The sequence below is a fragment of the Chiloscyllium plagiosum genome, chromosome 2 (assembly GCF_004010195.1).
Source record: "Chiloscyllium plagiosum isolate BGI_BamShark_2017 chromosome 2, ASM401019v2, whole genome shotgun sequence".
Lineage (NCBI taxonomy): Eukaryota > Metazoa > Chordata > Chondrichthyes > Orectolobiformes > Hemiscylliidae > Chiloscyllium > Chiloscyllium plagiosum.
This window is the reverse complement of record NC_057711.1, coordinates 10,517,635-10,545,588: the sequence shown is the minus strand read 5'-3', so window position 1 is coordinate 10,545,588 and position 27,954 is coordinate 10,517,635. Positions and strand designations below refer to the sequence as shown.

Here is a 27,954-nt window from a genome sequence, read left to right as displayed (position 1 = left end):
AGCATAGGTTTAGAGTGAAAGGGGAAAGATATAAAAGAGACCTAAGGGGCAACGTTTTCACACAGAGGGTGCTACGTGTGTGGAATGAGCTGCCAGAGGAAGTGGTGGAGGCTGGTACAATTGTAACATTTAAGAGACATTTGGATGGGTATATGAATAGGAAGGGTTTGGAGGGATATGGGCCAGGTGCTGGCAGGTGGGACTAGATTGGGTTGGGATATCTAATCGGCATGGACGGGTTGGACCGAAGGGTCTGTTTCCATGCTGTACATCTTTATGACTCCATTTACTGTGCCAGTACGTTCCCGCAATCAACATCTTTTTATCACTGGTTTGTGGGAGCTCCCTGTGTGCAAATTGGCTGCTGCAATTCCTGCAGTGCAACAACATCTAAATTTAAAAAAACCCAGTACTTTGGGTGCAAGGCAATTTGTCACTTTGTGGGCTTGTGAAGTATTTGTTACAAGCTCCACTCTGTATGTCTTTCTAAGCTCCCTTGATGTAAGGTCTGCAGAGTTCTTAATTTTCCATCGCCGGGTTGCTAACTTTGCCGGAGCTGTGGATGCAATCATACAGTTATTCACCTCATTTTTTTATACAACAGCTGGAGCTTTCCAGTTTGGTTACTGCAGGTGATAGCTCTGGTTAACTCTTCTCTTTCACCGCAGCCTCCCCCCCCCCCCCCAAACTATTGCTGAATCTCTTGCACTTTCCCAATTGCCTCCCCCACCCCCCAACTCCATGTTTATTTTCCCCGAGCCCTCGCTTCAGCAGTGTAGAAGTAAATGTTGCTTATGTACATAAAATAAAGGACAAGTCTAAGCATTATCAATGTAATCAGTGCTGCATCAGCATGACCAATTTTGCTCATGGTTCCTGTTACAACTTAGTGAGTTCAAGGTACTTAGACTGCTGCTCTAAGGGGGAATGTCACTGGCATGGTTTCTGGTGATGAAGTATGAGCAGATTTTTAGGAGCATTTAGCCTCGTTGATCTCTGCTGACTCCCCAACAACATGAGGTAATCACTGACGTGATTATCTATGAACACAGAACATTCTGTCTGTTCTGACTGGGATCAAGCAAAGTTTGTCTCATCTCACCATTGCACCCTGTCATCCTACCAACATGTCCTTCTTCTGTTTCTGTTTCCCTCCCTCACTTTCCTGCCTTAGCCTTAAGAGTATTTCTATTATTTGCCTCAACTATTATTACTATATCTAACTCTTCCTTGAAGACATTCAATGTTTTGCCTTCAGCCAGTTTGCATGAAGAAATGTCTCCTCACCTCAGTCCTAAATGGCCTGTCCTGTATCCTCAGACTGTGACCCCTGATAACCAGGGAGTCCAGAACCACGGTGGCTCAGTGGTTAGCACTGCTGCCCCACTGCGTCAGGGTCCCAGGTTTGATTCCAGACTCTGGTGACTGTCTGTCTCTGTGGAGTTTGCACGTTCTCCCTGTGTCTGCGGGGGCTTCCTCCGGGTACTCCAGTTTCCTCCAAAGATTTGAATTGGTCATGCTAAATTGCCCTAGTGTAAGGTGCATTAGTCAAAGGGAAATGGGTCTGGGTGGAATACTCTTCGGAGGGTCGGTGTGGACTGGTTGGGCCGAAGGACCTATTTCCTCACTGTAGGGAATCTAATCACCTAATCAACATCCTTCCTGCGCCCTACTCCGAGTCCTGTTAGAATTTTACAAGTTTGGTCTTTTTTTTTTGAGGTTCGCAAACCGTCGGGTATGGAGTGATCTTTGCAGATCTTTTTTTGTACTGTCTCTAATGCTGCAGTAATATCTTTGGTACAATGGTGACCTGAGATGTGGTCACCACCCAAAGTGTGGTCTTACCAAGTAACACGACTTTCCTGCTTTTTGAATCTATTCCTCTAGAAAATGAGCATTTTTCTCAATGGATTTGTTCACCCTAATTATCATTTTGAGATGCATAGTTGATTTTAGGGACTGTCTGTATATAAATGTTTTTTTCTTTCAAAAAAACTGAAACCTTGTGCTATTTAAGTCTTTTGAAGTTTGTGTTTGGGGTTGGGGGGGAAGCACCTAATTGATTTTGGGCGTGAGAAAGTGCAGTACTAACAGTTATGAAAAGATCTAAAGAGTAATATCAGTGGGAGGGCAGTTGATTTATATTCTCTCTAGGTCTTATTTAGGAAAAGAGAACTTGCATTTTTGCAGCAACATTCACTGTTTCAGGAAATCCCCACAGCTCTTTCCAATGAATGATATTTGTTAGTGTAGTTGCTTCTAAAATGGTAAGAGCCAGTGTGGTGAAACTGCTGAAAAACTAACTGTTCTAATAGGTCTCTCCCCTTTTGGGCAGTTGTGCTGCCTGACGTGTTAGCCAGAGACTTTTCCCAGGACAGGTTTGACTGGTACGTGGGTCCTAGTTTGAAGATATTAGGAGGAAGGTGTAAAGGAGACGTCAGAGGTAGGTTCTTTATGCAGAGAGTAGTGAATGCATGGAATGCGTTGCCAGCTGTGGTGATGGAGGCAGAGTCACTGGGGGACATTTAAGCGACTGGGCATGCACATGGATAGCAGTGAGTTGAGGGGTGTGTAGGTTAAGTTACTATATTTCACATTAGGATTAAACCTCGGCACAACATCGTGGGCCAAAGTGCCTGTTCTGTGCTGTACTTTTCTATGTTCTAAATCTCAAGTGCATGTTACTGAGTGAACTATGCTGATAGAAGTTTCTGTTCGTTTAATGCAGACTCAAACCAGGCTGTGTGCTGCCACATGCACACTGCCAACATTTTGGGCTGACAAGTGGTCAGTGATATTTTATTGACTTGTGGGTCATGGGCATCGCTGGCTGGCTGGGCCAGCATTTATTGCCTGTCTCTAGTCCTTGAGAAGATGATGGTGAGCTGCCTTCTTGAGCTACTGCCATCCACATGTTGTAGGCAGACCCACAATGCCCTCAGGAGGGAATTCTAGGATTTTGACAGCAACATTAAAGGAAGATTCATTGAATCTATTTCCAAGTCAGGATGGTGAGTGGTTTGAAGGCAAATATGCACAGTATTTGTGCTTATATGTATCTGTTGCCCTTGTCCTTTGAGATGGAAGTGGTTGTGGGTATGGATCATAGACAATAGGTGCAAGAGTAGGCCATTCTGCCCTTTGAGCCTGCACCACCATTCAATATGATCATGGCTGATCATCCTTAATCAGTATCCTGTTCCTGCCTTAACTCCATAACCCTTGATTCCACTATCCTTGAGAGCTCTATCCAACTCTTTCTTAAATGAATCCAGAGACTGGGCCTCCACTGCCCTCTGGGGCAGAGCATTCCACACGGCCACCACTCTCTGGGTGAAGAAGTTTCTCCTCATCTCTGTCCTAAATGGTCCACCTTGTATTTTTAACCTGTGTCGTCTGGTTCGGCACTCACCCATCAGCGGAAACATGTTTCCTGCCTCCAGAGTTTCCAATCCTTTAATAATCTTGTGTCTCAATCAGATCCCTTCTCAGTATTCTAAACTCAAGGGTATACAAGCCAGTCGCTCCAGTTTTTCAGTGTAAGGTAATCCTGCCATTACAGGAATTGACCTCGTGAACCTACACTGCACTCCCTCAATAGCCAGAATGTCTTTCCTCAAATTTGGAGACCAGAACGGCACACAGTACTCCAGGTGTGGTCTCACCAGGGCCCTGTACAGCTGCAGAAGAACTTCTTTGCTTCTATACTCAATTCCTCTTGTTATGAAGGCCAGCGTGCTATTAGCCTTCTTCACTACCTGCTGTAACTGCATGCTTACCTTCATTGACTGGTGTACAAGAACACCCAGATCTCTCTGTACTGCCCCTTTACCTAAATTGATTCCATTTAGGTAGTAATCTGCCTTCCTGTTCTTGCCACCAAAGTGGATAACCATACATTTATCCACATTAAACTGCATCTGCCATGCATCTGACCACTCACCCAACTTGTCCAGGTCACCCTGTAATCTCCTAACATCCTCATCACTTTTCACCCTGCCACCCAGCTTAGTATCATCAGCAAATTTGCTAATGTTATTGCTAATACCATCTTCTATATCATTAACATATATATTATAAAAAGCTGCGGTCCAAGTACTGATCCCTGCGGTACCCCACTGGTCACTGCCTGCCATTCCGAAATGGAGCCGTTTATCACTTCTTTGTTTCCTGTCAGCCAACCAACTTTCAATCCAAGTTACTACTTTGCCCCAATACCATGCGCCCTAATTTTGCTGACTAACCTCCTATGTGGGACTTTATCAAAAGCTTTCTGAAAGTCCAGGTACACTACACCTACTGGATCTCTCTCATCCATCTTCAGAGTTACATCCTCAAAAAATTCAAGAAGATTAGTCAAGCATGATTTCCCCTTCATAAATCCATGCTGACTCTGACCTATCCTGTTACTACTATCCAGATGTGTCGTAATTTCGTCCTTTATAATAGACTCCAGCATCTTTCCCACCACCGAGGTCAGACTAACTGGTCTATAATTTCCTGTTTTCTCTCTCCCACCTTTCTTAAAAAGTGGTATAACATTAGCCACCCTCCAATCCGCAGGAACTGATCCTGAATTTATCGAACTTTGGAAAATAATCACGCATCCACGATTTCTTGAGCCACCTCCTTCAGTACCCTGGGATGTAGACCATCAGGCCCCGCGGACTTATCAACCTTCAGACCTAACAGTCTCTCCAACACCAATTCCTGGCAAATATAAATTCCCTTAAGTTCAGGTCCTTCAGCCACTGTTACCTCAGGGAGATTTTGCAGTCACTTTGTAGATGGTACTCACTGCTGCTTTCTGGGTGGGGATTGGATGCTTATGGATGTGATGTCAATAAAGTGGGCTGCTTTGTCTTGGGTGCTATCAAACTTTGTTGGAGATTGGTACATTCCCTATGTGAATGCCTATCATCCTTTGCCATTCAATAGTAGTATTGTCATTGAATCCCCCACTATCTTGGGGGTCAGCATTCACCTGAAACTGAACTGTACTAGCCATTTACATAAATTAGATTAGATTAGATTATTTACAGTGTGGAAACAGGCCCTTCGGCCCAACAAGTCCACACCACCCCGCCGAAGCACAACCCACCCATACTCCTACATCTACCCCTTACCTAACACTACGGGCAATTTAGCATGGCCAGTTCACCTGACCTGCACATCTTTGGACTGTGGGAGGAAACTGGAGCACCTGGAGGAAACTCATGCAGACACTGGGAGAATGTGCAAACTCCACACAGTCAGTTGCCTGAGGCGTGAATTGAACCTGGGTCTCTGGCGCTGAGGCAGCAGTGCTAACCACTGTGCCACCGTGCCGCCCACTAAAATGCTGCAAGAGTACCTGCTTCTAAGAAGCATCTGGTTGAGCACTTAAAATACTGGGGCATAATGACTGAGTGCAGGTTAGTGATTTTTTGGTTGGCATGGACATGGTGAGTCGAATGACCCGTTGCTATGCTTAATCGCTGTAGACTCTAAGAGCAGGCCAGAGGTTGGGAATTCTGCAGTAGGTAACTCCCCTCCTGACTCCCCAAAGCCTGTCCATCATCTACAGGGCACAAGTCAGGAGTGTGATGGAATACTCCCCACTTGCCTGGATGGCTGCAGCCCCAACATCACTCAAGAAGCTTAACACCACCAAAGTAACATGATTTAAAAAAAACAACATTTTCATGGGGCGTGGACATGAGTGGCTAGTCAAGCGTTTACAGTATTGCCCATTCCATATTGCCCTTGATCTGAATGGCTTTCCAGGCCATTTGGAGGACTGTCAAGACCTTCACCACATTTGGGGTTCTGGAGTCCCATGGAGGTCAGACCAGGTAAAGATCACAGATTTCCTTCCCCAAAGGGCATTAGTGAACCAGATAAGTTTTATGACAATGGTTACATAGTAATCTTTAGAGTAGCTTTTAATTCTGGGTATTTCTTTATTGCATTCAAATTTCGCTATCTGCCATGAAGGGATTCAAACCCATGGGCCCTGGACACTAGAGATTCTGGTTTACGAGTCTCGCAACATTCCCACTATGTCACGGTCTCTCCTAATTGGCACCCTCTTTACTATCTTTCACCTTCTCTGCCTTCAACCTTGATGTACATGGGCAGCAGTGTGTGCTGACTACAGTATGCACTGCAGTATTATCACCAAGGCTCCTTCAGTATCACCTTCCAAATGCAGGATCTCTACCAATTAGACAGAAAAAGCCAGTGGCTGCAAGGGGGCTCCATCATCTGAAGACTCAGCTCCTGGTCTCACCATCCTGCCTTGGACCTGGAATCACCGTTCCTTCACAGTCAAAGGGTCAATATTCTGGAAATTCCATCCTATAACAGCACTGAGGATGTCCCTGTAACTGAAGGACTGCTGTAGCTCAAAAAGCAGCTCATTATCACTCTCTCAGGGGTAGTTGAGGATAGTCAATTAATGCTGAATTGGTCAGCATTGCCATCATCCCAAATGAAATGGGTTTCGTGGGTTTCACTTGATTGAGATGTGTGCATCGCTGGCATCCTGTTGTCTGGTGAAGGTACTGTTGTGCGATCATAAGCCTAATGGTGATAATGCTCCAGTGTAGTGTTGGGTAGGAAATTCCTGAACATTGACTTGGAGGATGGAGGTTTGATGTACATCCAAGGCAGATTGACAAACAGGCAAGGTGTCGGTCCTCCCCCACCCCACACCAAATGTGTGCACTTGAAGTTCAGGTGTACACCCAGCAGCAACAGTGAACCTTCCAATTGATCACCCATACAGAACCACCCTAAATTATAGGGAATATCATTTTCAGGAACACCCTTGAGAAATTGTAACCTTCTGAATTGGTCTGCCTCTCCCAGTTTCAGTTAATAGTGGAGTATTGTAACGATCCAGCACAGAAGGAGGCCATTCCATTCGATGTGCATGTGTTACTATTTAAGAATGTCAGACAATTCAACCCACTACCCTATCTCTGTGGCCCTTTACTTCTCTGATTTAGTTTTGAATCTGCTTCCACCACCTATTTGGGCAGTGTGTTCGAGTTAACCTTATGATCCTTTTTTTTTAAAAGTTCTCCTCCTGTCCTCTGGGATTTGTTAATTATCTTATCTGTTTCCTCTGGTTACTGATCCTCCTGCCAGTGGAATGATAGTGAAAAGTTTCTTTTTGTTTAGTGAACTAGTTCTCTCTCTAATAATGTGGATTGGCTCTGGGCTCGGTTGGGGAGGGGGAAATCACCAAGTCAGCCATCAACGAAAGGTTAGGTTCCAAATTATCTGTCAGCAGCTGCATTGTCTTAAAGACAAATGAACTCAAAGAAGGCAGAGTTTCACTTCATTGCTTTATGGACAGAATTCCATTATCCAGTCATTGTTACGAAAATCTCTTTTTTTTTTTCTCCCACTTCTCTTTCTGAAAGATTAGATTAGATTCCCTACAGTGTGGAAACAGGCCCTTCAACCCAACGGTATATGGAGGATAGTGGGCTAGTGTAGGTTAGGTGGGCTTGGATCGGCGCAACATCGAGGGCCGAAGGGCCTGTACTGCGCTGTATTCTTCTATGTTCTATGTTACGAAAATCTCATTTTTTTTTCCCCCACTTCTCTTTCTGAAAGATTAGATTAGATTCCCTACAGTGTGGAAACAGGCCCTTCAACCCAACCAGTCCACACCGACCCTCTGAAGAGTAACCCACCCAGATCCATTTCCCTATGACTAATGTACCTAACGCTATGGGCAATTTAGCATGGACAATTCACCTGACCTGCACATCTTTGGACTGTGGGAGGAAACCAGAGCACCCAGAGGAAACCCACACAGACGCGGGGAGAATGTGCAAACTCCACATAGACATGTTGCCTGAGGCTGGAATCGAACCTAGGACCCTGGTGCTGTGAGGCAGCAGTACTAACCACTGAGCCACCATGCTGCCTTGAAAAATAAGCATTCCACGTTCGTACACATTAAAACACTCCATCTTGTTGGCGTCAAGACCAACTTCCTCCAAGTAACTCCCTTTCCTGACACTGGGGGATCAGTCACAGGGTCCTGTTCTATCTTGCTTGCAGAGTTTGGATCAGTACCTCACAGCGAGTGACTCGGACTGTGTCCGGAGCAGAGAGCATGCTGTACATCTCCTGTCCTGATAGTGTTGACAACTTGCTGGGAATTCAGCGAGCTTTGGGTGTCTTTTCTCTGTCCTCATCCTCGTCCTCGTCCTTGTCATCTTTTCAATCATCTGTGTGAATGGTATCAGAGGTGACTGGGGATAGTGTCTTTTTTTGGCAGGATCCCTGGTCACTTTGGGCTGGCACTGTTCCCACACATAGGAGGTGCATGGGTTTAGCACAGTTGGCAAAATGAGAAAAGGAAGGAGGAAATCTTTTTTTAATAATTGTTACAATCTGGACTGTGCTGTCTTAACGCTGGGGGCAACCGTTTCAATAATTTTCGAAAGCAAATTGGGTTTGTTTTTGAAAGAAAGGGAAAGTGTGCATTTCTGGTGAATGAGCTAGAGCATGGGATAGTCGGATTACTTCTCCAGTCACCACCAGATGTGACTAACTGGCCACCTTCTGCATTGTGATTTCCCTCCTCTCTGTCCCTGTCTGAGACACTTTCTTGAATTGACCCCTGGTTTAGGGCAACTTAACAATCACGTTCTTATGAGCAGAATACAGAATCGCAGAACTGTTATGATCTAGGAGGCCATTCAGCCCATCAAATTTAAATTGGCTCTGGAAACAAATATTGTTACCTAATGCCAATCTCCTGCTTATCTAACCATACCCTTGCGCGTGATTTCAATCAAAATAAGCATACAGACCCTTTTTAATATCTCTATTGAAGGCAGTGCCTTTTATGTCCTGACTACTTGCTGTGTGAAAGTTTTTCTTTTATCACATTTGATTCTTTTACCCATTGCTTTAAATCTGTGACCCGTCCCCCTCCCCATTTATTTGGCAAGTCCAGTTCAGTTTCTGGTGAGTAGTAACCGCTTAGATGTTGGTAGTGGGAGATTCAGTGATGCCATTAAATGTTGAGATGATGGCAAGATTCTCTCTTGTGAGAGGTGATTATTGCCTAGCACTTGTGAACGTTACCTGCCACCTTTCAACCTAAATGTTGATATTGTCCAAACGTGGCAAGACTGAGACATGGACTTCTTCAGTCCCTGAGGAGTTGAGAATGAGTTAGGCTGCTTGGTGCCACAGTCTGTGAAACACTACCTCTGGAATTCAGCTCTTTGATGCATACCACTGAGCTGTGGTGTGGTTTAGAGCTGAGGGGACCCTCGCAACAGGCAATTTGCTGAGTAAATGCTGCTTAACAGTACAATCATGTCTCCAACACATTGCTAGTGATTGAAAGCAGACTGGGGTGGGAATTGTTCAGATCAGATTTGTCCTGCTTTTTTGTAGGCAGGACAAACCTGAGCGATTTTCCGAATTGTCGGATAGGTGACAGGAGCTGCGATGGGGTCTGTTTTGATTCTGACTTCAGTGCTGTGGCCATGATGTGGTCAGGACCCATAGGCTTTGTCTTCAGTGCTCTTTGCCTCCTGTGGTTAATCAATAAGTGAAGTATAATTTTAAATGAAGTTTGACTAATATTAACCATCTTTTTCTATTTTGATACCTTGTATTTGTTTGAACAGGACATTTCCAGAGAGTCTGATGGCTCCCAAGGTTGTGTATTTTAATCTAGTCAGGGGGCATTTGTTTTTAGAAACACAATAATTGTAATTTTTTTGTTGCTGTTGCTTTTGTATAACTAAATTATTTGAAAAGATGGTCATGGTCAGCTTTTGTTTATGATTTATTTCCTAAAGGTGGTGGAGGGAAGAGGAAAGGCCGCAGTAAAAAATGGAGGGAGATGCTGAGGTTACCCCACATCAGTCAGTGTGAGGAGCTGCGACAGACCATTGGTAAGCAACCCTTGACTTGAGAGTGAGTGCCCTGGTTCTGACTTGTAATACTCCAGATGCATGGCTTCTGTAGTTTGTTTTTGCTACGTGCACAATAAGATGTCTGGCTCTGCTGTCCTCTTGCCTTTTGACCTTGTCCATCCCATTCCAACATTAGCACCTCCACATCAGAATCTATTAAGAGCATTTTTGAAAGCCCCCCACACCCCAATGTTGCAGATGCCCTGTAATGTTTTACTCAGCCACAGCACAGTTAGTCATGCTCTGTTTTTGAGTCAAAATCCAGCGTTTTGGTCCCACTGCAACGATAATGGTGGACGCTATGTTAAGGGAGTGCTGTACTGTTGAAGGTACCATCTTCTTTGATAAAACATGTAATTCACAGCATTGACTGTGGACATGGTAATTTTGTCCTGTCTAATAATTATCCCCTAGATTAGCTTCAGTAGCCATAAAGTACTTTGGGGTTACTGTGGAGTTGTGAAACAAGTGGTCTAACTGCCAAGTTTCTGTGCCTCCCTCCGAGAGAAAGGCTGCTGTTATTCCCTATATAGGCAGATTTTGTAAGTTCTCTTTGAGGAGTTGTGATAAAATCTTCTGCGGTTTGCGATTGCATCAGGGGCGGATTACCCATCTTCAAAATGCTATGAACTGTATCGGACTTTCTCAAGCCCTTTTGTTTTGCTTTACAAATGAAACATCACTTTTTTTTTAAAACCTTCAGGATCACACAGTGCATCATGTTTTGGTAAAGTGGCAATTTAAAAAAAAGTCACGATGGCGTATCTAAAACCTGCGTAGCTCCTTGCTGTCAACAATAAGCTAGTTAACACACAAACTTCGTCAGCTGTAACTCGTACACAACAAATTTCCTGATTTACAGGAAATTTCACCAAAGTCCTACCGTATCAGCTGTCAGATTGGTTTCTGTTTTGTTGCTCGTGAGGGTTGGAGACATTTGAGGTTTCAGTAACTGTTGAGACTGAAACAGCTACACCGTGTTGGGGCATTTAACAATTTCTGGCCCTTTTCCAGAAAGAGACATTTCAGATGCGTTACGCAGCCACCAGTACTAGATTATTTGAAGGGGAAAGATGATGTATTTATCTTTTCTGTAAAAGGGCAAGGTTGAAATGTGACAATAATGTGAGCAATTTCACTTCCCCTTGAAGCTGGTGACCTCAACAAAATATAAACTCCAGAAGTAAGTTTTTACATAGCAATGAATTCCATGGTAGTAAAAAGAGCAGACTTGCATTTGTGTTGCAACTTCTGTGACCTGAGAGTGTCTCGCAATCGTTTACAGTTAATGGAGTGCTTTTAGATTCGATTCCCTACAGTGTGCAACAGGCCCTTCGACCAACAAGTCCACACTGACACTCTGAAGAGTAATCCACACCCCCTCTGATTAATGTACCTAACACTATGGACAATTTAGCATGGCCAATTGACCTGACCTGCACATTTTTTTTTGGAATGTGAGAGGAAACCGGAGCACCTGGAGGAAACCCATGCAGACACAGGGAGAATGTGCAAACTCCACAGTCACCCAAAGCTGGAATCGAACCTTGGACCCTTGCGCTGTGAGGCATCAGTGCTAACCACTGAGTCAGCATGCTGCCCTCCAAACTTGAATGCTGGAAATGCTCAGTAGACCAGGCAGCATCCTGGAAAAAGAAACAAAATTAATGTTTTATATTGATAACCCATCATCAGACAGAGGCAGCATGCTAAAGTGCCCACTCTCTGCAGAAGTGGCCTGGCCTGCTGGCTGTTTCTCAGCATTTTCCACTTTTGTTGCAGATTCCCAATGTGAGCTATATTTTTTTCCCTTTTTAAAAAAAAAACTTGTGGGTGTCACTGGTGAGGGTTGAAACTTATCAATCCCTGATTGGCTGTCTAGGCTATTGCAGAGAGCAGGTGAGAGTTCACCGTGTTACTGTGGGTCTGGAGTCAAATGTAGGTCAGATCAGTTAGGGAAGGCAGATTTTCTTCGAGTGGGAATCAGCAAGCTAGATGTGGGTCACAATTCCTGAGGCTAGCTTTGTATTCCAGGTAACAGCACTAAAATGGGCTGTTCAACATTCAAATTATCTGGTTAATCCTACTCGCCTGTGCTCTTTTCCTGTAGACCTGCAGCAGTGAGGGGAGCAATCTGTGACGGTCCCTTTAAGATTATCCCATGAAGTTTACTATAAAGGCCCTCTCCCCAATTTATGACGGAGCCAAGTGTGTGTAATGTTGGATCTGGGTTCGTGTGAGACTTTATGCTGCAGCCCTTGCCATTCTGACTAATCCAGGGCCTTCTTTGCCATAATAGAGTTTGCTTCTCTATCTAGAACAGAACGTGCAGGATTACGTAGCTGTGTTTGCAAATGTGTGTGTTAACCTTTTGGGAAGGGGAGCATAAGGAATTGCAATCACACTGATTGAAGCTGCAGGATCAGGATGTTTTAATAATCTTGGCTAGCAGCCTTTGACGCAAGTTTGGCTGGACACGAAAGATTCGGGATCAACCCAGTGATGTTGCTCTGACAGTGTTGGTAAGAGTGCACCATTGAAATGTCTTCCACCCCGCCCAGTAGTGGAAGGGCACTTTCAGTTCCCTCTCCCTTATCTCTCTCTTGCACCCAGTCCTGCTTCCTTCCTGCCCTTATGCTGACTACGTAATTCTATTTTTTAAACTTTCACTATGAGAGTTATGGAATGACTTAAGGGAGTATCCTGATCCGAAATGTCTTGTTCTTAGTCGTCAAGAGGCGAAGATGTCGAATTAGAGGAATATAGCGTGTCATTTTCATTTCCCCTTTAGACCCCTTCACTTACAGTGCAACTCCTCCAGCATTCACCACTGCAAAATCTGTTTATTGCTCGACCACTAACTAGAGACTCCTTCACAGTGGCAGGTAGATGTAGAACTGTACATCCTATTCTCCATTTCCTGCACTTCCAGCACACCATGATATCTATGCATTCAACCATGTTGGTCCTCAGCTCTGGAATTATCACTCACAAGTATTTCTCTCCTTTTCAAGATTCTTCTTTAAAATTTCTATTTTTGACCAAAATTTTGGTGAACTGACCTAATATTACGCCTCTCCCTTTGGTTCTGAGGGTGCTGCTCCTGTGAAGCACCTCAGGATGTTTTTGGATACTTGGCAGGATAGATGCAGAAAGGTTGTTTCCATGGGAGAGTCTAGGACCTGAGGGTATAACCTCAACCATTTAAGATAGTGATGAAGAGGAATTTCTTCCCAGAGGGTCACAGAGGGCTGTAGAAGTTGGATTGTCAGCTATGTTCGCTGCTGAGAAAGACATTTTTATTTAGTAAGGGAATCTAAGATTATGGGGAAAATGGAAGGAAAGTGATGTTGAAGATTATCAGCTCAGCCGTGGTCTCACTGAGTAGTGGAGCAGACTCAATGGGCTGAATGACCTACTTCTCCTACACCTACGGTGTTAACTTTGGTCACCTGTGGAGGAAGAGACTATTTTTATCTTAACTGCTAATTAGATTAGATTAGATTCCCTACAGTGTGGAAACAGGCCCTTCGGGCCAACCAGTCCACACCGATCCCTCGAAGAGTAACGCATCCAGACCCACTTCCCTCTGACTAATGCACCTAACACTATGGGCAATTTAGCATGGCCAATTCACCTGACCTGCACATCTTTGGACTGTGGGAGGAAACTGGAGCATCCAGAGGAAACTCACGCAGACACAGGGAGAATGTGCAAACTCCACACACAATCACCCGAGGCTGGAATCGAACCTGGGACCCTGGTACTGAGGCAGCAGTGCTAACTACTGAGCTATCTTGTAAAAATATTATTTTTTTTCCGCTTGCTTCTGAGTGTGATTATGTAATCAGAAGAAAAGGATTCTTGATCATGCCAATGGGTCCAGTGCCAAACAATAAACCTAAAGAAATTCCTCACATCTGGAAGATGATTCCTATTTTTAGTTATTCATTACCGCCCGCTGTATAGAACTTAATAAAATAAACAACCTAACCACAAAAACCAGAAGGATCCCCATCCCATTATCTCACTCCTTCATCTAACCAAGTTATAATTTTAAAAGAATTAGCTAATGTTTCTAATCAACCAGTTCAGAGATGTTACTACACAGCTCTGGAGATGGTAGGACTTGAACCTGGATCTCTCAGTTCAGGGATAGGGACAGTAACACTGCATCCAAGTTATAATTTATATTCTGAGTCCAAATGATATTCTGCTTGTGTTAATTTGGTAAAGTCGTTCTGTAAGTTGTGACGTGTGTGACTATGTTCCCCAGATAGTTGATGAGTGACTGGTTAAACAGAAGGCTGCTTTCTGCTCTGTAACTCTGACATTGTGGAGTCAGTCCTCTGGGTACCGTTCTCCCTCCTGAGTCAGAAGATTGTGGTTTTGAGCCACACTTCAAAGATACAAGCACATAGACCTGCACTCATACACTCCAGCGCAGCGCTGAAGAGCTGCAGCCACTTGGTGTGCTGAGTGAAACAGAAACCTAGAAATAGCAGCAGGCCATTCAGCCCTTTTTAAAGTCTGCTCTGTCATTCAGTATGATCATGGCTGCTCACCCACCTCAATACCCTATTCCTGCTTTCTCCCTGTTGATCCTTTTATCCTAAGAACTATATCTAACTCCTTAAAAACATTCAATATTTTGCCCTCGACTACTTTTTGTGGTAGAGAATTCACCCACAGGCTCACTCTTCTCTGGATGAAGAAATTTCTCCTCACCTCAGGCCTAAATGGCCTACTGTGTTCTTCCCACCCAGAACCCTCTTCTGGTTCTGGACTTTCCGAGTCATCCAGGCCATTGGAAACATCTGTAAGGACCACGTATCCTCTAATTTGAAGAGAGGCAGAGGAATTCTTCCCGGTCAACATTTTTCTCCTGCCCCTCCACCCACAAAGCACCAAAAGTGAATATTGTGAGGCATTGTAATTTCAGGCTTGGAAAGAAGCCACTCGGCCCATCAAATCTGCACCAATCCCCCGAAGAGCATTCCCCCTCCCAAATCCCCCTAACTCCATATTCCCCATAGCTAATCCACCTAGCCTATATATCCCTGGAATACGGACAATTTCCCATGGCCAATCCACCTAACCTGCACATCTTTGGACTGTGGGAAGAAACTGGAGTACTTAGTGGAAACTTGAGCAAACACCAAGAGAAAAGGATCTTACTGTGCGCCAAGCACTTTTGGATTTTCCACAACTTCAGGGTTTGTCAATGGCCTGTGACCTTTCCTCCAAACTCTTTCTCTCATCTTGCTGAAGTGTGGAACAGTTCAATGTTGAAGGTGTAGAGCTAATTAATGGTAAGTTCATGGATGTTACTTTAAAATAAGTGAATCCATATCTGGTCAGGGCCCAGTTTATGTGTTAAACCAAGTGAAATGCCTTCATTGATTTGCGAGGATTGTTATCACTAGGATGGTCAATGGTAATTTGTATGGAATTTGACTTCTCAACATTGAATGCTATTGGAGCACTGTCTATGCGCAGTAACCTTTCACTTTGGAGCAGCGATTACAATTCAGTCCAGTCTTGGATTAAACCTCTTTAATGCACTGACTGAATGCACAGGATCCTGGATAAAACTTTTTGGGAGAGTCTTATCCAATCTGATGTGAAGTCACCTGATGAAGGAGCAGCGTTTAGAAAGCTTGTGATTTCAAATAAACCTGTTGGACTCTAACTAGTGTCATGTAACTTCTGAACTAGTCTAAGAGTGTTCATTTCAAATGCATCAAAATGTAGTTTAAATACAAGTGTTTCTTTTAATCTCACAATCGACATGAAAGACTTGTTAATAAGAAGTATTCATGGGATATTGGCATCACTGGCTGCACCAGCATTTATCACCCATCCCTAATTTTCTCTTGATCGGAGTGGTTTGCTAGGCCATTTCAAAGGATGTCTGGACTCGCACGTTGGCCAGACCAGGAAAGGGCAGTAATCAAAAGTAGTTAGATGGTTGCCATTAGACCAGTTTTAATTCCAGAGTTTTATTGAATTTATATTTCACCGCCTGCCATGGGGAGGAGGTTCCAGAATCTGGGGCTGCAGATGATGAGTCCAATGACCTGATCATGACATCACCACCTCCCTGAATGTACTCAAATATTGTGTGCAAATGGTCCCACCTAGTAGTTAAATAGAGCCATGTGGTGTGAGATGGGTCAATTGTCCTTTCAAATGCTGGTTAATTGTTTTACAATCAATTCCTTAATTATCTTTAGCTTACTTGCACATGTATGTACTTGTTCTTATCAAATCAGTTTAACTTTACCACCTCCCTCTCAATTTCTTTTGGCATATGCCACATGTCCCTATGAAGTGTTTGACTGTTGCCTCTTCCTGGTGATTTGCGAAGAAGATGTAAGATTTTTGGTTTTAGAATTCTTTATGGCCCTCCTGACTGTGCATGTGCTGTTCACTCTGATCGAAGCCTGTTGGTTAAACAGAACTTAAGGCAACCTTTCCTTTAGGGTAGAGTTTATTGACTACTCAGTCACATGTGTCAAGCATCACCCGATCCACCCAGTCACTTAGTCACTTTAACTGGTCAGCAGCTACCACGCTGACAAATAAAAAATGTCTGTGTGTTTGGATGTGTCAGGACGTCTTCCAAGGCAGGTAGAATTTGAACCCAGACTTTTTTGATGCAGACCATACTCCCTACATTGACACATGCCATCTGTAATGTAATACATTATAAATAATGTGACTTGAGTCTGTGCACAAATAAAACTGTAAGATATCATATATAGAATCCCATTAGGCCCAACAAGTCCATCCCGACCCTCCGAATAGTAACCCAACTACACCCGTTTCCTTACCCTATTATCCTATATTTACTCCTGACTAATGCACCTAACCTACACATCCTTGAACACTATGGGCAATTTAGCATGGTCAATTAACCTAACCTTTGGATTGTGGGAAGAAACTGATGCACCCTGAGGAATAGGATATAGGAGCTGACTTAGGCCATTCAGCCCATTGAGTCTGTTTTGCCATTTTATTATGTTTCTTAACCCCATGCCCCTGCCTATCGAGTAGTATTGCCAAAATTGTGCTAAACCTACACTCGTCTCATTTTCCAGACAGAGCACTAATTTTGAACCACTGTAATTACTAATAGGCTTGAACCACGAGAACACGTTCCTGAAAGTGCGTGGTGCAGACCAATTCAATTGAGGCATTCTAAAGGAAACTAGGCTATTAAGTCGGGTTATGGGAAAGAGGCAGGAGAATGGCATCATGTGAAATTTTCACATGAAGAGATGCAAACATGATTTGGCCGAATTGGCTCCTGTGCTGTAATAATCCACTGATTCTTAGTAAAAGTATATGCGATAAACCTATTATGGTACCCCAAGTGATAGACCTGAATTGCAACATTCAAGTTTTGCTGAAGTACTGTGCAGGAGAAAGCGCCAACGGAAAGAAGGATATTGAATTTCACATTGCAGGTGCTGATTGATCCGACACAAAGAGGTATTTAGATTGTGAGTTCCCTCTGGCACAAGTCAAGCTGAGTTGCTAAAGTGCAAAATTCGTAAGCTTGTCCCAAAGTGATTTTTGCAGAACTTGTCTGGTTCTGAGAGAATGCTCATAGCATTCTTCATATTGGGCTCAGCAGCTCCTTATTTAAGCTAACCCTTGCCATGTTACACCAGTCCTCCTCCTCTGGGGAGTGCATCAGTCCTACTGTGTTGCAGTTACATCCTTGGGGAGCCTCTAAACTTTTCTTTGTGCAAACTTGATGGAATAAATTAGACTCTAGTTCTTTTTCTTCCCCTTCAACACTTTTTTGCCCTGTTGGTGGAGAAAGTAATGTTTGAATTCTCCTTCTTGATTCCTGAAGAAGGGCTTATGCCCGAAACGTCGATTCTCCTGTTCCCTGGATGCTGCCTGACCTGCGCTTTTCCAGCAACACATTTTCAGCTCTGATCTCCAGCATCTGCAGACCTCACTTTCTCCTTCTTGCAGTAAGTATCTTGGTTGTGTTTTTTCAGTTTCTAGACCAATGGTTTTCAATTGACTTGTTCCGTGACAAGGTGAGAAGTTGATTATCGAAGGCAGTGACCTGCTAACATCAGTCCTCTACTGAACACTTCTGCATATTGAGCATGTATATGAATACTTATGCTATTGAGCATGAGAGAATATTTGCATCACTTCAGCTATTATATTAAAAAAGTGGAATTGTTTGCCTCGTTGAGGTGAACCTCGATACTGAAAAGCTTAGAAACTATTGTTCTCAATTTTTATGTCTGAGCTTGTCTGCATTTCTTTGCGTCTTCTCTTTTTTGCGAATTGTGTGGAGTTAATGGAAGGATTTGCTGGTTGGACTGACAAACTGACGCATGTAGGAGCAAATTACAACAGATGCTGGACCTGCACTGAAAACAAAAAATGCTAGAGGTCACAGCTGGTCAGGCAGCATCCATGGAGAGAAAGCATGCCATCATTTTGAGTCACTGACTTTTCATCAGAGCTTTGTGATCTAGACTCGAAACATTAGCTTGCTCTCTCCATGGATGTTCCCTCACCCGCTGTGATCTCCAGCATTTTTTTTTTTGTTTTCAAACTGACATGTGAATCCATCTTTCACAGTTATAAACCATATTTATATCAACCAGCTTGGGTAGGATTGGCCTTGAAGGGTAGGACGGTTTTATGGAGAACCCAGAAGATTGTTTGGATTTTCAGTAGCGGACTGGCTGTCGATCCACATTTTCTAACCCTACAAGATTCGAGCTCCCACTAAGTCACGGTGATGTACTTTGCAATGCTGAGAGTGGTCATCTCTTCAGTCTATGGAGTTTCAGTCATAGACACTTATGTGGGCAGCCTTGAGTCAGGAGGCTGTCAATTTGAGTCCCACTACAGACTGATTCCTGAGGTGGCAGGATTTACATAAGAGAGACTGGATTGGTTAGGTTCTGAAGAAGGGTCACTAAACTTGAAATGTTAACTCCACTTTCACTCCACAGACGCGGTCAGATCTGCTGGGTTTCTCCTGCAATTTGTTTTTTTTTTGTTTGTGAGGTTTAGAAGAACAAGAGGGATCTTAAACCTGTGAAATTCTAAAAGGATGAGACAGGGCAAATGTAGGAAGGACATTCCTGATGACCGATGAGTCTAGAACCAGGGATCACAGTCTAAGGGCACAGGGGAGGCCATTGAGGACTGAGATGAAAAAGAAAATGTCTTCACTCAGAGGAATTGTCTGCCACAGAAAGCAGCTGAGGCCAAAACATTTCTTTCCAAGATGGAGTTGGATATAATTCTTTGAGCCAAAGAGATCAAAGAGCATGGTGAGAAGGGGGAATGGGGGCTGCGTTGACTGATCAGCCATGATTGTATTGATTGGTGGAGCAGGCTCAAAGGGTCAAATGGCCGACTGCTGCTCATACTTTCTCTGTTTCTGTGCTTCCAGAGGTTAGTGCGCACAAATCTAGGCTAACAGGCTGCGAGCTGCTGAGGAAATGTATGCTAGATATCGGTTTAGATGAGGCAAAGATAGTTTAGTCTCAGCTGGTTATAAAAAGATCTATTTCAATTTTTAGATATTAATGGTGTCAAGGGATATGGAAAGAAAGAATAGGTGGAGGATCAGCCATTTTGAATAGTAAAGGAGGCTCGAAAGGCTGAGTAGTCCACTCCTCCTAGTTTCTGTTTCAAAGAAGATCATTTCTTCCCCATGTCTCGATCTATATTAACAATCAACTAAAACTTGCTTCTGTCTGGCACTACTGTTTCTGGGAGTTTTCGGTGCACAAATTGGTTTCTCTCTTTATGACAACAGTATTTAGTTTTCAGTAGCATACTTTGGGATTTCCTAAAACATAAAAGGTGCTATATAAATGCAAGTTTGTTCTTTTAATGCTGCTGGGATTGAGGTTACAGACTTAGCAGGATCTTCATTGAAGCAGAGATCTCCAACATCATCAAATACTGGAACCTCAATCATTGAGCATGTTCGAGAGACATTCGTAAATCGCCTCAAGGCATTTGGGGACAATGTGGGAATATGGCATTGTATTGATGATCAGTGATGAACCAAAAATGACCGAGCAGGGTTGGGAGCACAGAACGGCCTACTTCTGTTGCTAAGCACTTAACAGAAGCTAAACTTTGCCTTTAAGTGGTTTGTCTGTTACATCCGTTCCCATGACAAGATTACTAGGTTAAAGGTCTATTCTGCTATCACCACCATAAATGTTCTGAGAGCACTCACTCTTAGAATGATTTATCATTTGAACTCCAGGGCTTAACTTATTTAGCTTTCCCTTTGACGTAGTTTGTAATTCTTACACTCCCAACCTCCACCCCAATGGATCACCTGTATGTGTGATCCATAATCAAGGCCACATATGTTGAGAAAATTGTATCTTTTATTAATTGCAAATGACAGGATGCACAGTGGTTTGTGGTGAGGCATTGATAACAGCTAAAAGCTTCACCTCGTGGGAGCGGATGTATCAGGCAGGATGCTTTTCAACGGCAAAACCTAGGTTCTGTTAAGTGTTTGAAAGGCATTGCAGATCTCTGCTTCCATGTTTCAGTGAAGATTCCGGTTAGTTTGTAATCTTAATTTTAAACAAAATTGAGTTTGTGTAGTGCTTGGAATGTGTTATCAGGAAATATGGCAACCAAATTATCCACAGAGAGCTCCCAAAAACAACAGCTTGAGGGACAGCTACAAGCAATTTTGAGTGATGCTGGTTGAGAGATTAAGATGGGTCAGGGCATTAGAGAGAAATGGACTACTTTTGAAATAGTGAGACCCTTTATCTACCTGGGAAGCAAGATTGTGCCTCTGATCACTGCCTCACTCAGCAGCACACTGGCCTGTTAGCCTGGATCCCTGTGCACAAGTCTCCGGCAAGAATGGGACTTGAACTGACAACTCCTGATTCAGATGTGGGAATGTTACCCACTCAGCTTTGGCTGACACTCAGCAGGCTGAAGATATGGCCATTTTCATCAATGCTAAGCATGTCACCATGCTAAAGGTTAACAAACAGGGTATTTGTATGCCAAAGCCCTCTTCCATTTCAGTGCCCTCCACCCTCTTTCCCTTGAAATATTTTTATTTAACTCCTGTGGAAGCATTGGAAAAGGTGCAGAGGAGATTTACCAGGATGTCGCCAGGTCTGGAGGGAAGCTCTTATGAGGAAAGGCTGAGAGACTTGGGTCTGTTCTCATTGGAAAGAAGGCGGCTAAGAGAAGATTTGATAGCGAGATACAAGATGATCAGAGGATTAGATAGGGTGGACAGTGAAAGACCTTTTCCTAGGATGATGTCGTTGGCTTGTTTGAGGGGTGATAGATTTAAGACAGATGTCAAAGGCAGGTTCTTTACTCAGTGGCATGGATTTGGAATGCCCTACCTGCCAACGTAGTTAACTCAGCCACATTAGGGAGATTTAAACAATCCTTGGCTAAGCACATGGATGCTGATGGAATAGTATAGAGGGATGAACTTAGAATAGTTCACAGGTCAGTGCAACATCGAGGGCCAAAGGGCCTGTTCTGCATTGCATTGTTCTATGTTCTGTTTGGATGTGGGCATCAATGAACCTTCTGCCCACTTACTAAGCTGCAGTTTCAGTTAACTGAGCAACCTGTGATTGCCATGAATGTTTCCCCATTCATGTGTGGAAAGATTTTATGATACAGGGTTGTACATGCTAGCTGTCAAACAACTGCCTGGTCTAAGACCACTTTCCTGCTCTTAATCTGTAGCCATGTGGGTTAGGGCACCTAGAGTGCTGATCTGGATGCTTTTCAAATGCAGTGAGTATTTTTGCCTCGGGATGGGTAATAAATACTGACCTAGCCATATCCCCTTGCTGTGCCCACCATTGGGTGAGAAAAGTTGCAGTTTCCACTTTAATTCTTTTACCAATTGCTTTAAATGTGCCCCTCGTTACTGAGTTTGATGTTTGTCACAGAATAGTTACTGCAAGAATGGAGACCATGAAGCCAGTTGTGTCTGCTGGCTCACCACAGGAGTAATTCACATGGTGCCACACTCCTGCCTTTTCTCTGTAGCCTTGCTGAATCTCCCCTCTGCAGATAATGATCCAATTCCCTCTTGAAGGATTTATTCTGAAGAAGTGCCGTACTAGTGTTCATGCGCTGCACTGGCTGTAGTTTCTAATGGCAAACTCCTGCCTTTTCCCCCATAGTTCTGCACAACATTTCAATCCAAAACACTGACCAATGCCTTTGAATGTCTCCATTGAATGTTCTTCCACCACATTTCCATCTGTCTCTCACTAAGTGTTTTTTATACTGTCTTTCAGAATTTTTCTCCAGTGATTTGCCCACTGCTGAGGTGAGGCTGACTGCCCCAGATAGCCATTTCTTGCTTTGAACAAGGTTTCAGTTCCTGTAAGCTCACCAGCACCAGAAATGGAACCAGGCAAGGTTGCAAAATGATGGTCAGAGCCTCTGTTTTTTAGGATTGCACTTGCTGCACGTTTTCTCCCACCCTCTTCCTGTCTTTCTAATTTCCTTCTTAATCTCACCTCTGTATTTTCCATACCCTGGGCTTAATGGAAGTATTTTGATATCTGATGTATGCTTTTTTTATCCCTGTGTTCTCCAACTCCCAGTATGCTCTTTGACATTCATGGGACTGGTGTCTACATTTGAGAGTCCACTTTTTCCACTTTGTGCGAATGTATTTATTCAAATCGCTAACTTTCACCTCTTTGATATCTCCCATTGCTCTGGTGTTTAACTTCAAGCTGTTTCCAGTCCATTTTTGACATATCACACCTCCTTTGTAAAACTGGCCTTTCCTCAGTTTAAATCTTTTTACTATTGGTCTAACTCTAGACTTTTTAAAATTGTTCATTCATGGGATGTGGGCGTTGCTGGCTAAATTATTGTATTTCCCTAATTGTCTAAAGGGTTAGTCACATGTAGGCCAGAATAGGTAAGGAATGGCAGCTTCTTTCCCTAAAGGACATTCGTGAACCACGTGGGTTTTTACGACAATTGACAACCGTTTCATAACTCTAGATTTTTCTTTCATGGAACAAAAAATTCTACCATCTGCACAGTTGAATCAAACCTGGGTCTCTGGGTTAACAGTGTGGTGATAATACCACTAGATCATTGCCTCCCCAGACTTGTCCAAAACCATTCCTACAATCACTAGCTCTCTCCAACTAAACTCTTTCTCCATCTACCCAGATTCATTCTTTAAAATGAAGACTAGATCTGTTCCTTGGCTGGTTGGTGTTTTGAATGGCTTAAAAACAATCATCTTGCTTGATGGCTAGTTTGTGATGCAGAGGGATACAGCAGTGGCTCAGTTTCTGTGCTGGCTGAGATTACCAAGAAGAATTCTCCTTCTCAACCACTCCCCTTGCCTGAGATGTGGTGACCTTCAGATTAAGCTCACCAGCAGTCATTTCTTTCTGGTAGATTTGCTCAGTGGTTCACAGGACTATGATGAAATTTATTTTAGTGACCTGCAGTCCTTGCTGCTTTTGTATTGTTGAAATCTTCTCTGGTTATAAGTCTCTCGCTGTGCCACAGCGACTCTTACACCAGCCAGTTTTGCACTTGGCAAGAAAAAGACAGTTTTCATTTCATTGAACTGAGATTGCAAGCCTTCAGAGATTACATTTTCCACTCTTGCCTTTTATCTAGACCAATTGAACTATTTCAATTTAAAACGTATCAGACGAGTGGAAACACAGAAACTAGAAACTCTGATCAACCCAGTCAATGAAGCTCAACACAAAGAAGGGAAAACAAAGTCCTGTTTAAAAATAATATTTCTCCAATCTCGTTCAAATCCCATCCTTCTCCATTATTTTCCCTCTCTCTACAAGCGCTAGGGAAGGCTTTGATATAGTGGTAATGTTGCTGGATTAGTAATCCATAATCTAGACTATGTTGTGAGGGCACTGGTTTGAATCCCACCATGACCACTTGGGATTTCAGTTGAGCTCATATAAGTCTGAAGGGCAAAGCCATGACAATTGTCCAAGTTGTTGTTTAAGGACAACAATCTACCAGGTCTAGCTGACATCCATCTCCAGACCCACGGCACTATGGTTTTTCACAAGCTGCTCAGTTAAAGGGCAGTTTGGGACAGACGTCAAATGCTGGTGTTTTTAGCAACACTCCACTCATGAAAGAATAGAAGGTTTTGTTTTTGGTTCTTTTGGTGGAGGTTGTTAATGTTTCTGTCCTCCCTCTTTTCCAGTATCTACTGCATTTTGCAGTAATGTAATTTCTATGGATTTCAGTAAGGCGTTCAACGAGGTTCCCCATGGGAGACTGGTTAGCAAGGTTAGATCTCATGGAATACAGGGAGAACTAGCCATCTGGCTCGAAGGTAGAAGATGGAAGGTTGCTTTTCAGACTGGAGGCCTGTGACCAGTGGAGTGCCACAAGGATTGGTGTTGGGTCCACTATTTTCATCATTTATATAAATGATTTGGATGTGAACGTAGGAGGTATAGTTAGCAAGTTTGCAGATGACACCAAAATTGGAGGTGTAGTGGACAGCAAAGGTTACCTCAGATTACATCGAGATCTTGATCAGATGGCCCAATGGGCTGAGGAGTGGCAGATGGAGTTTAATTTAGATGAATGAGTTGCAGCATTTTGGCAAAGCAAATCAGTAGGACTTATACACTTAATGGTAAGGTCCTCAGGAGTGTTGCTGAACAAAGAGACCTTGGAGTGCAGGTTCACAGTTCCTTGAAAGTAGACACAGGTAGATAGGATAGTGAAGAATGCTTTTGGTATACTTTCTTTTATTGGTCAGAGCATTGAGTATAGGAGTTGGGAGATCATGTTGTGGCTGTACAGGACATTGGTTCGTTCAGCCACTTTTGGAATATTGCGTGCAGTTCTGGTCTCTGTCCTATCGGAAGGATGTTGTGAAACTTGAAAGGGTTCAGAAAAGATTTACAAGGATTTGCCGGGGTTGGAGGATTTGAGCTATAGGGAGAGGCTGAATAGGCTGGGGCTGGAGTGTCGGAGGCTGAGGGGTGACCTTATAGAGGTTTATAAAATCATGAGGGGCATGGATAGGATAAATAGGTGAAGATTTTTTTCCTGGGGTGGGGGAGTCCAGAGCTAGAGAGCATAGTTTTAGAGTGAGGGGGGGGGAAAGATATGGAAGAGACCCAAGGGCAATGTTTTCATACAGAGGGTGGTGCCTGTATGGAATGAGCCAGAGGAAGTGGTGGAGTCTGGTACAATTGCAACATTAAAAAGGCATCTGGAGGGGTATATGAATAGGAAGAGTTTGGTGGGATATGGGCCAGGTGCTGGCAAATAGTACTAGATTAGGTTAGGATATCTGGACAGCATGGGCGAGTTGGACCAAAGGGTCTGTTTCCATGATGTACATCTCTAGGCCTTGTGGACTATAGAGTGCTGTCTCCCTGGAGAAAGGTGACTGGTGGTGGTTTGAGACTCCCTATGCCTCAGGTAAGGCGATTGGTTGAGAAGGAGAATCCTTCACAGTCACCATGGTTGGTGCAGGATTTGAACCCACGTTGTTGGTAACACTCTGCATCGCAAACATTGAAAGTCTGTCGTAGTTAAATAATTATTCTGTTCGCATTTGTGTTCTTCTTGTCTTTCTGTCTCACGTCTCCCTTTTATTTTCTGTCTCTTCCATTTCTCCTTTATTTCCTCTTCCTGTGGTTTTTTTTTCCCCTTTGGCTTTTCTTGTCATCTTTATCTCTGGTCACCCTCTATTTTGCCACATATCATCTCCTTCCCCTTGTTCAAGGACTTTTTTGGCATCTGTAACAAATTTGAATTTTCTTTTGTGCTGACAAACTTTGAAACATTTTTTCCTGATGGTAGTTTTTAAGCATGGATTTGAATCAGGATCTAATGGGGAGGGATATTTTTCTTCCTTGACCGTGGAAAGCCGAAGAAGGACAGGTCTGTTTCATTTTCTGCAAGAGGCAGGGAGAAATTCTTCCACACTGTTCTTACAACTCAACTTTTTACTTCCCCCTCCTCAAATAAATTGCCATCTAGCTTTTGTGAAGTTAAGGATTGCATGTCACTCAGTAAATTTTTAAAATCCAACTTGTTAATTTAATGAGGCTTTGTCCCTATCCCACCTCTGTATTTTGATTGTGTATTCAAGTGCCAGGTACTTGTATGTTTGCAAGGAACTGCACTCGGGCTGTTCATTAAGGTTGTCAAACAAACTTTCACATTTTAAGTGTATGTTTTATGACTTCAAACAGTTGCCCAGAGAGAGGAAGAAAGATTGTGTTTAAAATGAAGAAGCATTCTGGCAGAATGGATGGGGAAGGGGAGAAACATTTCCACTGACAGGTGGTCTGGGAATCAGAGGCACAGATTTAAGATATTTGGCAAAGAAAAGGGCAGTTAGAATATTTTTCAATGTGTTGAATTAAGATTGTCTGGAATGCATTGCTTGAAAGGATGGTGAAAGCCAGTTTTAGTAATAACTTACAAAACAAAACATTGGTGAATAGTTGGAAGGGGAAAGTGATTGAGGCCACCTGGGGAAAGAGGAGGAGAGATGTAATAATTTATAGCATGGTTAGGATGGATCAAATGGCCTCCTCTGGTTCTGTGTTTAAAGCAGTATTTTGTTTATATTAGTGTGTGTTTAATTGTCCTCCATCTTTTAAAAATGTGTTATGAGATCTCAATACTCACTGACCAGGCACATGCAAACTTGAAAATTGTCCATCTTTGGTAAAATGGTGAGCTGTAAGCAGCCAGTCCAAATGTTTCCTCAGTGTCACAGATGGTTCACTTCCCTGGTCACTGCTAAATGGTTACCTGTTAAGTTGGTGCATCATTGAATCCCCAGCAATGTTACATGGAGACAGGAACATCATGGTCAGTCCAAACAATGTAGTAGTGCTTGCAGTAGATGAATAGGAATGTGGAATGGGACAGTACAATAAGCGTTGGAGCGGAGGAAGGTGGAGTTAAGGTTAAAATCTGATCAACATTCAATAAGATAATGGCGAGAGCAGACTTGAAGAACCGAGTGGTTTACTGTTGTTTCATGTTGGTATGTCTGAATCATGAACTGGGTTGAACTTTGACTGTGGTCACCTGAACTATTATGGATTTTGGCTTGTGTTCAAAGTTTCATTCTGCGTCAAGAAGGTCACAAATTTGTGTTTTACTTCATTTTGGGGCGCAGATATCTGTGACTCAGCTGTGTCAGACTAATTAGCATATCAAAGCTATCCATTCTGTAGGAGCTGTGAGAAACCGATTCTGTCATCGTTTTAAAGCATTTATTTAATTGGGCTTAAAAGAAAGAACTTATCTCTCTTCCTTGCGTAATATAATTAACTTTCTATCATTGAACAATTTTTGAATTTAATTATTATGTACAGTTTTTGACTGCAGTGATAGTTAGTCATAGAGATGTACAGCATGGAAACAGACCCTTCGGTCCAACCCGTCCATGCCAACCAGATATCCCAACTCAATCTAGTCCCACTTGCCGGCACCCGGCCCATATCCCTCCAAACCCTTCCTATTCATATACCCATCCAAACGCCTCTTAAATGTTGCAATTGTACCAGCCTCCACCACTTCCTCTGGCAGCTCATTCCATACACGTACCACCCTCTGTGTGAAGAAGTTGCCCCTTAGGCCTTTTTTATATCTTTCCCCTCTCACCCTAAACTTATTAGTTCTGGACTCCCTGACCCCAGGGAAAAGATTTTGTCTATTTATCCTATCGGTGCCCCTAATAACTTTGTAATCCTCTGGAAGGTCACCCCTCAGCGTCCGACGCTCCAGGGAAAACAGCCCCAGCCTGTTCAACCTCTCCCTATAGCTCAAATCCTCCAACCCTGGCAAGATCCTTGTAAATCTTTTCTGAACCCTTTCAAGTTTTACAACATCTTTCCAATAGGAAGGAGACCAGAATTGCACGCAATATTCCAACAGTGGCCTAACCAATGTCCTGTACAGCCGCATTATGACCTCCCAACTCCTGTAC

The 27,954-nt window shown here is 43.3% G+C and overlaps 1 protein-coding gene across 1 annotated transcript in view; it reads left to right on the top strand.

Annotated features, from left to right (window-relative positions):
- The window catches only part of grk4 (G protein-coupled receptor kinase 4), a 118,964-nt gene that overhangs the window by 18,552 nt on the left and 72,458 nt on the right, over positions 1-27,954 (top strand). The window contains exon 2 of the mRNA XM_043703776.1: positions 9,825-9,920. Within this exon, the coding sequence (XP_043559711.1) occupies positions 9,825-9,920 (96 nt within the window). The remainder of the gene's footprint in view (positions 1-9,824; positions 9,921-27,954) is intronic.